Source organism: Schistocerca piceifrons, chromosome 2 (assembly GCF_021461385.2).
Source record: "Schistocerca piceifrons isolate TAMUIC-IGC-003096 chromosome 2, iqSchPice1.1, whole genome shotgun sequence".
NCBI classification, from domain to species: domain Eukaryota; kingdom Metazoa; phylum Arthropoda; class Insecta; order Orthoptera; family Acrididae; genus Schistocerca; species Schistocerca piceifrons.
The window spans coordinates 697,596,868-697,613,031 of NC_060139.1; the positions used below are offsets into that span (position 1 = coordinate 697,596,868).

General features: G+C 44.4%; 1 protein-coding gene across 2 annotated transcripts in view; it reads right to left on the bottom strand.

Moving 5' to 3' along the window:
* Positions 1 to 4,758: 4,758 nt before the first annotated feature.
* LOC124775488 (cysteine-rich secretory protein 2-like) overlaps positions 4,759 to 16,164 on the bottom strand; it is a 251,618-nt gene continuing 240,212 nt past the window's right edge. For both annotated transcript variants that reach the window (XM_047250321.1, XM_047250322.1), the window contains exon 7: positions 4,759 to 6,938. In XM_047250321.1, the coding sequence (XP_047106277.1) occupies positions 6,692 to 6,938 (247 nt within the window). In that variant the 3' untranslated portion in view covers positions 4,759 to 6,691. The remainder of the gene's footprint in view (positions 6,939 to 16,164) is intronic.

Consider the following 16,164-nt stretch of genomic DNA (forward strand, 5'->3'; position numbering starts at 1 on the left):
TTCAGAAGTGATGCTGTAGAATTATGTTAAAAGATAAGTCGAATGATCAGGTAGGCATAGTACAATGGTAGGCATTTTGTGCGAAAAAAGTTACGTGTAACAAATCTATGGCACAAGATGAGATTGGTGAAACATATGCAAAGTTGTCTTGTTACTTAATGTGCAGGTAGCAGTAGGTATAAAAAAAAAACTGTGTAGTGAAAGAAATTTTGTTGTAGGTAGCAGGCAGTTTTTAGATAATATGTGTTACAACTGTGGAGATTAATAGCATGACACACAATACGAACAAATAGGGTATGGCGTCAAAACAATCAAACCATTGTTAAAGAAAGCATTCATCGTAATATCTATTACATGAGCATATTTGTTTACGGTACGTTGTACACTGAGGTTAAAATACACGAAACAAGGTCATTAGATGCAAAACTGATCGTGTCGTTAGCGATTGTGTAACAGATATACGTGTGTTGCAGAAGAAAGGAGTCAACAGGCTGTGCCAGTCAAGATCCTTTGCATCAACAGCGACTTCCTTTTTCAGAGTTGCAGTAGTGAAGTCGTAGAGGATTGCTTGGGAGACATTTGTCATTCTTCTGGTATGTTAATTTTGTTCAAATGCTGGTGTCCTCTGCAAGAGACCAAGGAAATGGGTTAAAAAGAAGAAAGAAAAACGACAGCGCTGAAGAATGCCGACGTTCGCACCACTAACGGCAAGCGGCCCCAGCGAGCGACAGCGGCAGTCTCCGTCTCCGCGCGACGCTGTCCTTGACCCCGACTGCCGCTCGCTGGCCGCGAGCATAGAGCAGAGCGAATGTTTTTAGCCTGCCTGACTCACTCCGTGGCGAGACTGCATCGCTAACAGCCTGGGACACAACAGTCGCCTGCAGGGTACGATCTCTTCGTCACACCCACTTGGCCGCAACGAAAGAGATGGCTTTATATGGATGTATTTTCCTCGTGAATCACTTCATTCTTTTTCTGTGATTAAATCATGAAGTGTTAGGAGCGCGCCCATGTTTTATTATTGTTATTATTATTATTATTTTGGCAAGGGGCGTGGGTGATGGAATGGGTGGGGGGAAGTATTGGGTGGGGGGGTGGGGGGGAGCAACTGGTGTAATGATGGCGGAGGGGAGTGGGGGAAAGGGAGAAGTGGCCACGTAATTAAAAATGTAAGGCGTTTCTTCTTCCACCACTTAGGCGGAGGCAAAGGACGGTGGTTCGAGCACTTGTCCGACCATCCAGATTTAGGTCTTTCGTGGTTCCCCAAAATTTCTCGAGGCAAATGCCTGCCTGGTTCGTTTTTAAAAGAACACGACCGATTGTCTTCCGCGCTCTTCCCCATCCCGAGGTTGTACTATGGCTGTAATGACCTCGTCGTCGTCGGGAGGTTCAATTCTAACATTCCTTCTTTCTTGCCTTGTACTAATTTCAAAAACTAAATTTGGCGGAAGTGGAGATCCTGATTTATTAGTAAATGGAAACGGCCCATAACAGTAATTAATTCTATCGTCACTCCGTTATAGACGGTTTACGTATATTATTGCGTCAATTAATATGTGTAAAATTATAGCCACAGATCCTACTTCTTTTCAAAACAGCTCATTTGTTCTAATGGAGTAGTAATACGAAGCAAACAATTGATACTCTACACGGTATATACGAAAGAACTTGCCCCTCTTTTAGCAGCAGTATACCATAGGTCTCTGGAGGAGCAAAACGTTTCTATTAATTGGAAAACAGATCAGGTCATTCCTGTTTGTAAGAACGGTCGTCGAACAGACACACAAAACTATAGATCTAAATCTCTGACGTTGGTCTGTTGTAGAATTTTGGAACATGTTTCGTGCTCGCATATTACGATATTTCTGAAGACCGAAAATCTCCTCTGTACGAGTAAACAGGTGTTCCGAAATTAACAGTCGTGTGACACCCAGCTCGCACTGTTTCTCTGCGAGAGAGCGGTAGATGCCGGTGCTCAGGTAGATTCCGTGTTTTTTGGATTTGGGAAGGCGTTCGGTACAGTTCTGCACGGCCACTAAGTGGACACTATCGGAGTGTACAGAATATCAGACCAACTGTGAGACTGTGTCGAAATCAGTTACTCCAATAAAATATCTAGGAGTATGCCCGCGTAGTGATTGAAGCAAACAACCTCGTGAAAGTAAACGCAGGTAAGGCAGAATCCAAACTTTAGATTCAGTGGAAGAGCTCTCAGCTAATGTGGCCCATCAAGGTAGCTTATAAAATCCCTCGTTCGACCAATGCTTGAATATTGTTTGTCACTCTGAGATACGTACCAGGTAGGATCGATAGAGAATGTAGAGAAAATAAAAAGCAGACCAGTGCGTTCTAGGATCGTTTAGTAAGCACTAAAGAATCTTCTCAGTAAACTTCTGTGTCAGACGCTGCAAGAGAGGCGTTCTGTAAACGTTATAGTTTCTAGAAGAACCACCCAATACAGTGCTTTCTCCTACGTTCACCTTTCCAAAATACCATGAATATAAAATTAGAGAGCGTCGATCTCACTTGGAGGTCTACCAGCAATCGTTCTTCCGCGAATCATTCGCACAGAGGAACAGGAAAAGAGGGAAGTGAGAGTGATACACGATTTAATCACACACCATAAGTTGGACTGCGGAGTATAGATAAAATATTTAATGAGCCACTACAGGATATTGCTTGATCCCGAGATATCTGAAACTGTGTACAGCTACATGCTGCGTTCTGTTTCGTCGTTGATGTTCAGTACTTACCTAAGAAAGAGGACGAGTCGTATTAATCGTAAGGACGATTGCTGATCAAGTTTTAGAATCTGAGTATCATTGCATACAAAGATTCTGCCCCATGTGTGTAGTCCAAGTTATCTACAATCTTCTTCATATGGTGCCGATTGTCTATAGGATTAATCTGCATCTTTTTCCAAAATGCAGGGTGAATCAGGAGGATAGGTACATGCTTTCAGGAGCGACAGTATCAGTGATCATGAACTAAATACTTATTGTGGATATATGCCCTACTAAAAATTGCTTCTGAGATAGAACACATGTAATATCAAGACACAAAGGAATGAGGGATACTGGCTGCGAGCGGGCATTGATTGAAATCGGTGGGGAATATTTTTGCCCGACCTTGAACGGAACTCAGGTCTCCTGCTTATTAGACAGATGTTCTGACCACTTTCTCTTTTTTTTTCCTGATCTCATTTTGTTAATAATTGATTGTTCGTTGGATATGTTCGGGGCGGATGTCCATGACACCTGTTAACGTTCATCGTTGATCCGTTCACTCAGTTTTTTTAATATAGAGTTCAGCTAATTCTCCGACCGAGCACGCTGAGCTACCGTGCCGGCAACCACTAGACCATCCCGACACAGTGGTCTGTGCGACTGCAGGCCCAAATTCTCAACTTATCCACACATTACTAATGTATTGCCACTTGTCCATTTTCTTCATTACTCGCGGCGTTCCTCCGATTGCCGTAAGAGTTCGAGCCTGGTGAGCACCTGCACTGAAGAGACCACGGGCCCGTCTCGCCTTATGTCTAGTAAGCAGGAGACCCGGATTCGAATCACAGACATCACATATATGTACATGTAATAACAATTCTGTTTTTTTCTCGAAGAACTCGAAAACCGCACTCTCCAGCAAAAACGTGTTGCAGTACAAAATTAAACCACATTAAATTTCCTACAAAAAAAGTCCTCATACTTCCTCTGGGACTAATAATTTGTGCGAGGAGACGGAGAATAGCGAAAATCTCCCGCGACGCGCGTGCGCTGTACCTTAAGTAGTTTTTGTTGGCCAGTTTGGAGTAGTTCCCAACTTGATCGACCGCAAGTGTCCTGTAGCAGATTGTTCGTGTCCACTTCCTCTACACTATAGTGGTATAGTGTTAACATTAGCAATGTTTGAATAATACAAAAAAATCAGTAACACTGTACATTAAATGTTTTCTGTCTCGGGAATCATTTGGAGTAAGGCACATTTAGAATCAAAATAATACTATCACCCTCTAAGTATGTGTCTTTCCTCCTGACTCACCCTGTAAGTGCAGAATGAGCTGTCGTATTTGCAGGAACCCATTCCGCGTCTCTAACAATATCAGAAGGCGAGGTTCTTTATTTGAATCTTTAAACATTTGCACGAATTTATTGGCATTATACTATGACATGTTAACGTTCCCTATCGTCAGGAGTGTATAAAAGTGTAAAGCTTTATACTTCAAAATTTCATGATGTTACCGATGAAAGATAGAAACGCCAAAAATGCAGGGAATTCCTAGTTAAGAAATTTAATTGATCATTTACTGACTGTCATGTCAAGTTAATCAGATATGTAAAACTAGTGTATTTTTTTCTTATACTCTCGGGTAACTAGCGAGGAATTTGACAAGACACCACAGTATCAGAGTACTCCCTAACGCAATGTCTGTGGCAAGATAAATAATTAACAAGGGATGAAAGAGAAACACAGTGGATCTCATTAAGTTATTTATTACAAAATATATCACAAAGTGTCAGTTCTAAAAGCGAGTAAATCCGATATCCACTGTGCAGCGTAACTGCACCAGCCCTAAACTTGCTGATAATTGGCTTGGAAGTAATATCTGTTTATATTGTTTTTGCGTATAACTTCCAGGATTTTTAACGAAGACTTGTAGCTTTTTCAGTATCGCCCTTGAGACAGAAATTATCTGTGAGCTTGACAGACTTTCTTCTTCATCTTTCTTTTTTTATTTTTTATTTTTATTTATTTGCTAGGAGCTGATGCTGTTACATAGCACGACGCAGAACTACTCTAACACTAGACGTTTATGTCACACTGTGTCTGTAGATACTTTATTAAAGCTATATAAAATTATATGTATATATATAAATAATATTATGTACAGATGATACACATAAATACCCTATCGGTGGATAGATAACATTATTGTCTTCGAGGAATATACTAATGCAGGCAACAACATTTATCTTCTAGATACAAGTGCTCAACAAATTCATTTCACAACACACTACGCTTCGTCGCTGCATACCATTGTCTAAACACAGCCTTGCTAGTGGTTATGATAAAGGCAGTTATTGTAGCTCCTTACTCTAGGCCACAGCTTTAACCAGGCAGTAGTGCTTTAATATGATGCACAAAATAATCTAAGCAATAACAATTGATGTCTACAAAAAATTCTGTCATCATGGAAGGCGTTTTACTGCCCGCAATCATTATGTAGTCTGAAGCAGAATGGATTACGAAAGTCTGTCTCAGCATTTTGCACACGGCTGGTCTCAAAAATTGTGCCAAGGACACATTTTGACCCTGGGTTTGTGTCAGCCCTGCTTTAGTCCCTGGACACAGCTGACGTACGCCTGTGCGGTACAGGCAAGAAGGGTCATAGGTTCAGGGTTTGGGTTGAGTCCCAGAGGACAGTAGGGATTCGGAGAAATCGAGGATCTTAGTGGTCTCTTGATATATGAAGGGGCCGGCAGTACAACTGGTGATTCACGCATCAGCAAGATGAAGGTCATGTCGCGCAGATGTGTCCTCTTGCTCAGCTCGCTAAAAGTTACTTTTATTTGTCTGTGGCTGGCTATAAATACGTACCCGCAAAAGTGGTTAAATTGAAACTGTAGTTCTGAGAAATACGACATAAACTGGAGATCACACTGTGTGAAAGATGGAAGTCATAAATGCAGTGCATTTTTTTAGGCGTGATTACTGGGCGTAATAAACATATCCCATAGGAAGTAATGAACTACCCCTTGTCTCAGTCAGAGCAACTGTTCACTAAACAAGACAAAAGGGGAACTACAGTTTAACGCACATGAAGCGTTGCCAGTTGAGTAAGCGAACGAATATGCTGAATTAGCTACTTCGCGTAAAATCGAATAAAAGTAAGCAATACGTCAATATGAGTCACTCGAATCCTGCTAATAAGATGCAGAAAAACCGTCGGACCAACTGGGTCTAGGAGCTCGTGTGTATGAAGACCAGCGCAGCCACAAGGACGCAGTTACGACGCCAGAAATTGGCAGTTTGACGTGGAGATTAAAATTCCACGCCGAGACAGAAATTTTTTCGCCTTTAATATCGCCCAGTTAAATACTTTCCAAATGTAAGATGAGAAACGCCTATGATACTGCAGCTTATACGAGTGAATCAAATTACATCTTTGGGGAGGCACTGTGTGAGTTGGATTCTAGACGTTTCATTTCTGGTGAGCAACTTAAAACAGACAGAATGGTCAGCATAAGGTTTCTGCATAAGTGACTGAATACTTCATTGAACTGTGCATGACGCAGATCTTAAATTCCCTGTACTTAAGTGCAATCACGGTGTACTTAAGTGCGATTACAGTGCACGGTATTTACGATAGAATAATGACGTAGTTAGAAATACAATTTTGTGTTTTTTCTGCATCGAAGTATGCACCAGTATCACTGACAGGCAGATACCTGCGTCCGAGAAGCATTTTTTGATCTGTCCTTTGCCATAGTACGAAGTCATGTGACGCTAGAGCCAAGCACGAAGTAAGTACGTGGTGAAATATTGCTTTCGCAGGGAACCAGCTTCCCTGCAACTCGGCAGTCAGTGCCTCGCTGTGCCAACCACTTTAGCGTGGACACCAGAGCGACACGCGGCTGGCTGCAGAGAGTGTGGAGGAACTGTGGTAACCGGGAGGTGGCGGCGGGGGCGGTCAGCCGTAGATCTTGCCCTTGCAGCCGCAGGTGGCGCGGCAGAAGCGGTGCCTGTCGCGTCCGTGCGCCGTGCTGCGGTCGCACAGCCAGTGGTGGTGCGTCGAGTTGAGCTCCGCGCAGTTCCCCCACAGGTCGGCGGAGGGGCACGAGTTGGTGCACAGCTTGCCCAGCCGGCAGTGGCCCGGGCAGCGGTCGCAGGCGCGGCCCCACTCGTACGGCGTCCCCAGCTTCTCCATCATGTTGCCCCTGAAACAGCACACGGGGGCTGCCACCTCCATGGCTAATAACAGCTTAACGCTAGGTACCTCTTCAAGGGACCTACGCCTCCTGGTAAGACGCGGCGCACGGCCTGGAGGGAAGGATCTTAATTGTGGTCCTTCTCTTTTGAGCCCAAACCGACGGATACCTATGGTAGACCGGGGAAAACCACCGTTCAGGTTGTGTTGCTGGCGGGGCCGGAAGGTGCTAACTGCCACACCACGTATCATTATAAGTCTCATTGGCTCAGCATGAATTGTTTGTACAACCGACCTACACAGCCTATACCTCAACCTCCACTACACTAATAACTTCTGATCTGAAGCTTAAAGTTAGGCACCTCTTCGAGGGACCTACGCCTCCTTGTAAGAGGCGGCGCACGGCCTGGATGGAAGGATCTTAATTGTGGTTCCTCTCTTTTGAGCCCAACCCGACGGATACCTATGGTAGATCGGGGAAAACCACCGTTCAGGTCGTGTTGTCGGCGGGGCTGGGAGGTGCTTGTACTCTACTAGGAGCCTTGTAGGCTCAACACAAACTGTTAGCGTCATTACCTTTATTACTATTACCACAAGAACCCTTTCATTAGCAACTCTGAGCCAAGCACAAAATCATTTACCTCTCTATTCTATATCGTAAATAGTTTAGCACGCTGGACATGGAGGTCTTAGTCTTAGTTTCTAGCTTTAACGTACCCTAATCTCTTCTAGTTAAGTTAGTTTTTAGGATGGTGGATGTTAAAGGCATGGTGAGCGATGGCCAGCGTCTTGAGGGTCATTCCAAGACCCGGGCCGCCGCCCACAACCAGGTGACGGGCAATATTATACCTATCTCTTCTCTATTCAATTCTCTTCCTTCCTTCTTTCTAAATATTTAATTCCGTTTTGTTTATTAATATCTCACTTGACTTTATATTACTTATAAGCTTTTCTAATGCTGCACAAAAAAAGATATCAAATGGATGTAAACAAATAGAGCCCGCCTCCACGTGGCGGGACACGGGCAACGGTGTGAGTGGGGACGGGAGCCGGGGTGGTGTTACTTTCAGTCACAACGGACCCCGGACCCAGTCACAGCGGCTAAGTGGCAACATACGACCCACCATAAGAAATTAGACGGTGGGTCATAAAAAATAAGCAGCTAGTGAAAAAAAAGTGAAAAAGTGTCACGACACAATGACAGGCGCAGCAGGCAAACGTACTCCTGACGGTCAACGTGTGAGCACCCCGACATGGATTCCGAAAACAGCGATCGAGTGAGACCCAACTCGCTTTATTTGTTCATGAGACCCAGAAAATATTAGATACAGGCTCCCAGGTAGATGCCATTTTCCTTGACATCCGGAAGGCGTTCGATACAGTTCCGCACTGTCGCCTGATAAAGTAAGAGCCTACGGAATATCAGACCAGCTGTGTGGCTGGATTGAAGAGTTTTTAGCAAACAGAACACACCATGTTGTTCTCAATGGAGAGACGTCTACAGACGTTAAAGTAACCTCTGGCGTGCCACAGGGGATTGTTATGGGACCATTGCTTTTCACAATATACTGGGTGATCAAAAAGTCAGAATAAATTTGAAAACTTAATAAACCACGGAATAATGTAGATAGAGAGGTAAACATTGACACACATGCTTGGAATGACATGGGATTTTATTAGAACAAAAAAAAGTAGTGCTAGATGCGTGAAAGATCTCTTGCGCGCGTCGTTTGGTGATGATCGTGTGCTCAGCCACCATTTTCATCATGCTTGGCCTCCCAGGTCCACAGACCTCAGTCCGTGCGATTATTGGCTTTGGGGTTACCTGAAGTCGCAAGTGTATCGTAATCGGCCGACATCTCTAGGGATGCTGAAAGACAACATCCGACACCAATGCCTCACCATGACTCCGGACATGCTTTACAGGGCTGTTCACAACATTATTCCTCGACTACAGCTATTGTTGAGGAATGATGGTGGACATATTGAGCATTTCCTGTAAAGAACATCATCTTTGCTTTGTCTTACTTTGTTATGCTAATTATTGCTATTGTGATCAGATGAAGCGCCATCTGTCGGACATTTTTTGAACTTTGTATTTTTTTGGTTCTAATAAAACCTCATGTCATTCCAAGCATGTGTGTCAATTTGTACCTCTTTATCTACATTATTCCGTGATTTATTCAGTTTTCAACTTTATACTGACTTCTTGATCACCCGGTATATAAATGACCTAGTAGATGGTGTCAGAAGTCCCATGCGGCTTTTCGCGGATGATGCTGTAGTTTACAGAGAAGTTGCAGCATTAGAAAATTGCAGCGAAATGCAGGAAGATCTGCAGCGGATAGGCACTTGGTGCAGGGAGTGGCAACTGATCCTTAACACAGACAAATGTAATGTATTGTGAATACATAGAAAGAAGGATCCTTTATTGTATGATTATATGATAGCGGAACAAACACTGGAAGCAATTACTTCTGTAAAAAATCTGGGAGTATGCGTACGGAACGATTTGAAGTGGAATGATCATATAAAATTAATTGTTGGTAAGGCAAGTGCCAGATTGAGTGAGATTCATTGGGAGAGTCCTTAGAAAATGTAGTCCATCATCAAAAGAAGTGGCTTACAAAATACTCGTTCGACTTATACTTGAGTATTGCTCATCAGTGTGGGATCCGTACCAGGTCGGGTTGACGGAGGAGATAGATAATATCCAAAGAAGGGCGGCGCGTTTCGTCACAGGGCTATTTGGTAAGCGTCATAGCGTTACGGAGATGTTTAGCAAACTCAAGTGGCAGACTCTGCAAGAGATGCGCTCTGCATCGCGATGTAGCTTGCTGGCCAGGCTTCGAGAGGGTGCGTTTCTGGATGAAACCTCCCGAGGAGATCACAAATGTAAAATTAGAGAGATTCGAGCACACACGGAGGCTTGCCGGCAGTCGTTCTTCCCGCAAACCATACGCGACTGGAACAGGAAAGGGAGGTAATGACAGTGGCACGTAAAGTGCCCTCCGCCACACACCGTTGGGTGGCTTGCGGAGTATAAATGTAGATGTAGATGTAGAAATGTACAGTATGTGCTATGCTGTTGTTAGGAGAGTCAGAATCTGTATCGCGTGTTCCGCGTGGAACAAGAAGAGAATGGAACGTGACCTCAGCCCCGCCCCCCTCCTCCCTGCTCACCCCCCTCGTAAATCAGTGGGACAGAACTCATCGAGAAACCGGAATACTCATTTCAAATTCTGGAAAACATCCTAAACGGATACGACAGTGTAACGTGTGCGCGAAGCACTCAGTAGAAGCCCATGTAAATCCAAGACAAGCTAGCAGGGAACAGCTGTCCCACATTCGATGGTGCACAACATTGTGCCGCGTGCTTATGAACTCCAGCTTTCGTATCACATTAAGCCTGAGGATCGCCGCAGACGATGTCATTTTGCTGCTGAAATGTTGCATAGTATAGACGAAAACAACAGCTACCTCAATGCAGTGCTGTTCAATGATGAATCAATCTTCTACATGTGGCAAGGCTAACAGATACAACTGTCGAATTTGGGGAAGTGAGATTCTAAGAGAACTGGTTGAGTACTAAAGGGAAAGACCGAAAGTTAATGTATGGTCGGGATTACGTAAATATGGTGTAATTGATCTAATATTTAGGGAGTCTACAGTGACAGGGAACACCTATCTCAACATGTTGGCGAACTATACAGTTCCACTGATGTCTCATTTTCCTGCAGGATGGTGCTCCGCTCCTCTATCGTCGGTATGTTACCACATTTCTCCACGACACGTTCTCCGAGCGTTAGACTGGAAGCGGGAGTCCGATTCCCTGGCCCCCTCAGTCTTCCGGTCTGACTGCTGGGTTTCAGTGCGTGGGGTTTTATCAAGGACATTGTTTACAAAAGAAAGGTTCGATATCTAGTAAATACAACGAATTTACCTCGCAGTAGAGGTCACAACACCTGTTAATCTTAGGTATATATGGCGAGAAGTGGAGTACAGTTTCGAAATCTGTCGAGCAAGAAACAATGCCCACACTAAACTGTACGAACATTCATAGAAATATTTGATCTCCTGTGTTCAATACTGTGCAAATAAATCTATAAACCTTAATAGGTACCGAAATATTAATAAAAGTTTTTATGTACCTCTAGCCCAGACACCCTGCGCGGTTGTAGATGAGTCCTGACAATCACCCCACATGTACACATTTGTCCCTTCCTATGCCAATGTTGCCTCCATATTGTGATGTAATCCAGCATAATGCACATTAAGAACTCTCTGATACCACGGATTATCTATAACTTCCCTTGTAAGACAAAAACCTCTGATATCTACTGACGTGTAAATGTCAATTTCTGTGCATTTTTGCTTATATACATGATGAATAGAAACATCACTGCAACTTTGTAAAGCTACTTAGTACATTTCCACCATCTTTTTTTTTAAAAAAATTATGTGAATACTATGTATCAGTTAATTTAAATACTTTCGTTTTGCCAGTGATGTACTTAAATAATTAGATTCTTTGGTTACAGGTGTAACGCTCTGTTCTTTCTCGCTTGATGGGAAGAGTTCGTATAAGAAAGAGTGTTGTGCAGTGAGTTGACTGGGTCGGACACGTTTTGTGCAGACGCAGCGAATAGTTGGAATTTTGTAGGTCATGTGAGCAGATGAAAATCATGTTAATGTGGAACTTGTACAATTATTGCGAACCAGTCGTACGAGTATTTTAAAATACATATGCAAAAAGGTATGAGCTATTATTATTTCACAGCTAAAGTGACAGATCACTAAACTCTTGGAAAGTTTTAAATTTCTTCGCACAGAAAAATCACGAGACAATCACACCCCGAAAAAGAAGGCAATAGAGGCAGCACAAAAACCAGCAAAGTACGACATTAAAACTTTTAAATGTAGACATGTCCACTTTTGAAAATTACAGAAACTGACTTATGTTAGTGCTTTCCTGCCTCAGAGGGGTTTGACTTTTGCTAAAAGTGTCATGTTACAACATCCACTACACGAAAGTTTCTACAGTCCCCTCCAGTATCGAACGCTGTGCACCCAGCCTAGACTGTAAAAAAAGGGAGGAGCATCGAACACTGATGTCAGGACCGAGGGAAGGCAAACTGAGGGGATAATCCGCGCGTGTAAAAGGGATTCACGCTGACACTTTAGTACGTCAGGGAGTAATTTTAAGAAAGACATTGAAGGATTTCAGAGGCGTGTGGCTAAGATTTATTACATGTAACGTTGATCAATCAACGACTATTACTGTAACATTATGCGGACTCAGATGGGAAACACTGAAGCGATGAAACACTAATGAGGAAGTTTAGAGAAGCAGGATTCGTGACGGACTGCAGAACGACCCTACGGCCACCAAAGACATCTCGCATAAGCGTGCGAAGGAGAGAGAAATCAGTACTCATACGAAAGCATACAAACGGAGGAGTCACATTAATGTGATCACCCCCTATGTTCACTGTCAATGTCCAACAAACACTCACAGACGGCAGGTGGCACCACTAGCAGTGGAGGGTATATAAAACGTATCGAGGCAACGCGGAAAACAATGCAGTCGTTGTCGGGATGAGGAAGCGGAGCGATTTACGTGAGATCCAAAAGCGCATGATCAATGGCATCCAGCCAAGAGTGGAAGAATTTCCGAAACGGCTAAGTTTGTAAACTGTTTGCGGACCGCCGTAGTTAACGCATATTGTACATGTAGAAATGGCGCTATCCAAAACCAGTACCGTGGCAACTGTAGCACACCATGGGCCATAGATGACAGACATAAAAGGCGGATGCCGAATTGTGTACGGGCGAATAGACGGACAACTGTTAAGCAACTGACTGCCCAGGTGAACCAAGAGGCTACCAAAAGTGTCTCCTCAACGACCGTTCAGAGAACACTGCTGCGTATGGAGTTATGCAGCAGGTGCCCAGTTCATGCACCCACGTTGACTGCTGTTCATCGGCGACGAAGGCTGGAAATTGCACACCAGTACCGCAACCGGACGTCCACTGAGTGGTGACAGGTTGTCTTTTCAGATGAATCCTATATTACGCTCCATCGGGCAGATGGCCGTTGGCATGTACGGCGTGAAATGTATGAATGCACACTCACAGGCCACAGGAGGGAGTATTATGGTCTAGGGGATGTTTTCATAGTATTCCCTGGGTGATCTCGTCATTCTGCAAGTGACAATGGATCAACACAAGTATTCATGTATTCTTGGGGACCAAGTTCGCACCAACATACAGTTTGTTTTTACTTTAAAAAATGGCTCTGAGCACTATGGGACCTAACTTCTGAGGTCATCAGCCCTCTAGAGCCATTTGAACCATTTGACTTCTACGTTGTTACGCTTAAGGCTGTTGGAAGCCATCAAGGGCACTACAAGATAGGAAATCAGATACACAATGCACAGAGCAGGCAAAAGTGGTAGTGTTTACGTTGCCGGAGCTAAATAGTAACACTGGAACACTGCATATTGCAGACGCTCTGGGCAGCTGTCCCAGGGAAGAAGTTACTTCAGAGGAGTAACTAGTAACTCCATCCACCTCTTAGACGCTGTTGTAAGACGCCACAGTAGAATATGGCCACGAAAAGACACGTCTTAGCAGAGGAAGCCAGCTTGTTACCTGCTCCTGAGAATTGCGACGACAGTGGGTTTACGCTGGTTATAATGATACTACAGCAGCCCCACTCACAAAATGACAGAGGGCGGGGCCAACACAGCTGTTGCTGGCCATAATAGGGGTGGCACTGATGTGTAGCTTTCAGCTGAAAGCTGTTGATACCGAACTTATTGTTAATGTAAAGGCCAGAAGCATCCCTACCTACTGAGAAGGAGTTGGGGTGGGATCTGAATGTAGTTGGCCAGAGACGCCCAGGAGGTGCAGGGCGACTCGCCAGACTGACCAAAGCTTGTTAACTGCCGCTGGATTGGTGGGTTTTTGTATTCAGAGGGAGTTCTCAGTCAGACCGTTGGACCGCCGACTCCGTGTAGCTCGTGGCCAGCCTCGGCAAGCTCCGACATGTCTGTTTTTCTCATCTACAATGCTGCTATCAAGTTTATACTTAACATGCTGCTAGAGTGCGCTACTTCTGTTAACATTCACCCACGTGGATTCAGACACTGATTTCTGTTGTGCAACCAGTTGCCTCCTTTGCTTTTTCTAATGTTTAGAATTAGCCTTCAGTGTAGTAGTTAGTCTGATCTCTAACAAATAGTGTTAATCAGACCCCTGGATTCCATAAGTCTCTTGCTGCAAGCATCCTATCGAGTCTCAGAATCCGAGTTCTCGTAGGTGCCGTGTGGCAGTATTTGGCGCTGATCCAAGTCATCTACCTGTCTTCTCTGGGGATTTGTCTTTCCGCATTGCTCCTCACTGCTCGGAAATTGCAGTCAGATCTCAAACCTCCTGTCTTCCCTACCCTGTGTTAGGACACGACAATACAGCTCACAGTATATGTGTGTGCTTTGAAGAACACCAGGATGAGTTTACCATACTCCCCAGCTACCAAGCTCCGTAGATTTAAACCCAATCGAAAATCTGTGGGACCACCTCGATCGGGCAGTTCGCGCCATGGTTTTCCAATCGGGAAACCTAGCACAGCTGCCTGCAGTAACGGAGCCAGCACTGTCAGACAGTCAGAACCTTCCAGAGCCTGACTGACTCTCTTCCTGCGTTGCTTGCAGTGATCTGCGCTGTTGATGGATGGTCACGTTAATGTGACTGGGTAGTGTATACTATAGACAGTCGTTTTTCCCTCGCTCCATCTGCTAGCAGAACAGGTAAAGGAGTGACGAGCAGCGATTACACTCCTCCTCCCCCCCCTCCCCCCTCCAACTCCTGCGTGCACCGTATGGTGTCTTGCAGAGTATGTATGTAGATGTAGAGGTAGGTGGGGAGAACGGGATACGTTGTTGTAATATTGTGCCAAGAAGATACAACAGTCCGATATCACACCCGACAGCTGTTTTGGCGACCCTGTTGCATCAGAAACTTGCAACACTGCTGTTGGTTCTAAATTGATGGAAAACCTCACGAATGCAGGGCAGTGTGTCACTAATGCGCCGTTGTTGAAGGTTTGGCGCCACAGAACTCATTAACACCAACGATTTATTTATGTTCTGACACGACAGCAAAACATCTCTGTGATGGATCGATATGACAGCTTTTCCTACGCTGATAACTTTGCAAACAAACCTTGATCCTCTCTCTAGTACAGTCATCGCAGCGTGCCGGTTTTTCCTCCCTTCTATTTGCGACTGTTGCACAACGCTGCAGCGACATCGATACGCAATTAATTACTTTCCCGCTAAAGAGCGATGGAGTATACTGTGAAGAGACTGTAGTCTCAACTGTCTTCATCACCGCTGTAGAAAGGAAATGGAGTGCAGCGCGCAACTAAAACAAAACGCAATTTACCCGAGTAATTTTTACACGAGGAAGGTGTTGGCATTTTGTGTGAAAATTCCATTTTGAGGTAAACAAAAAATTTTCTGTCACTTTAATCTTATTTGACACTGTAAGTACAACAATGGCGAAAACTTCCTTATTCGCTTCCTGATCTACACCTACACATACACTCTTGCTACTTTTTGAAGTGCTTGGTAGAGCGTACTTAGCATTGTACCACATGTTAGGCTGTCTACCTGGCGTATGGAACGCTGCAAGAGCGACTGCTGAAATGCTGTGTGTACACTGTAATTAGTTTCATCTTATCTTCACGATCCTACGGAAGAGATAAGTAAACGGCTGAAGTATATTTCTACATTGTGCTAATGTTGGTTTTGACACTTAATAAGTTGGTTTTCGCAGGACAATTGGCAGTTCTAGTCCAGGTTTTTCAAAATCTCCGTGTCGGTCCCTCAAGAGTCAAACAAATCCGTGAGCAGAATGAAATCTTCACTCTGCAGCGGAGTGCGCGCTGATATGAAACTTCCTGGCAGATAAAAACTGTGTGCCGGAGCGAGACTCGACTCGGGACCTTTGCCTTTCGCGGGCAAGTGCTCCAACGACTGAGCTACCCAAGCACGACTCACAACCCGTCCTCACAGCTTCAGTTCTGCCAGTACCTAGTCTCCTACCTTCCAAACCTCACAGACGCTCTTCTGCAGAAAAGTTCTGAGTTCGAGTCTCTTCGAATATCTTCAATATCCTCTGTTAGTGCTACTTGGCATGGACCCCACACACGGCAGCAATACTCTAAGCAG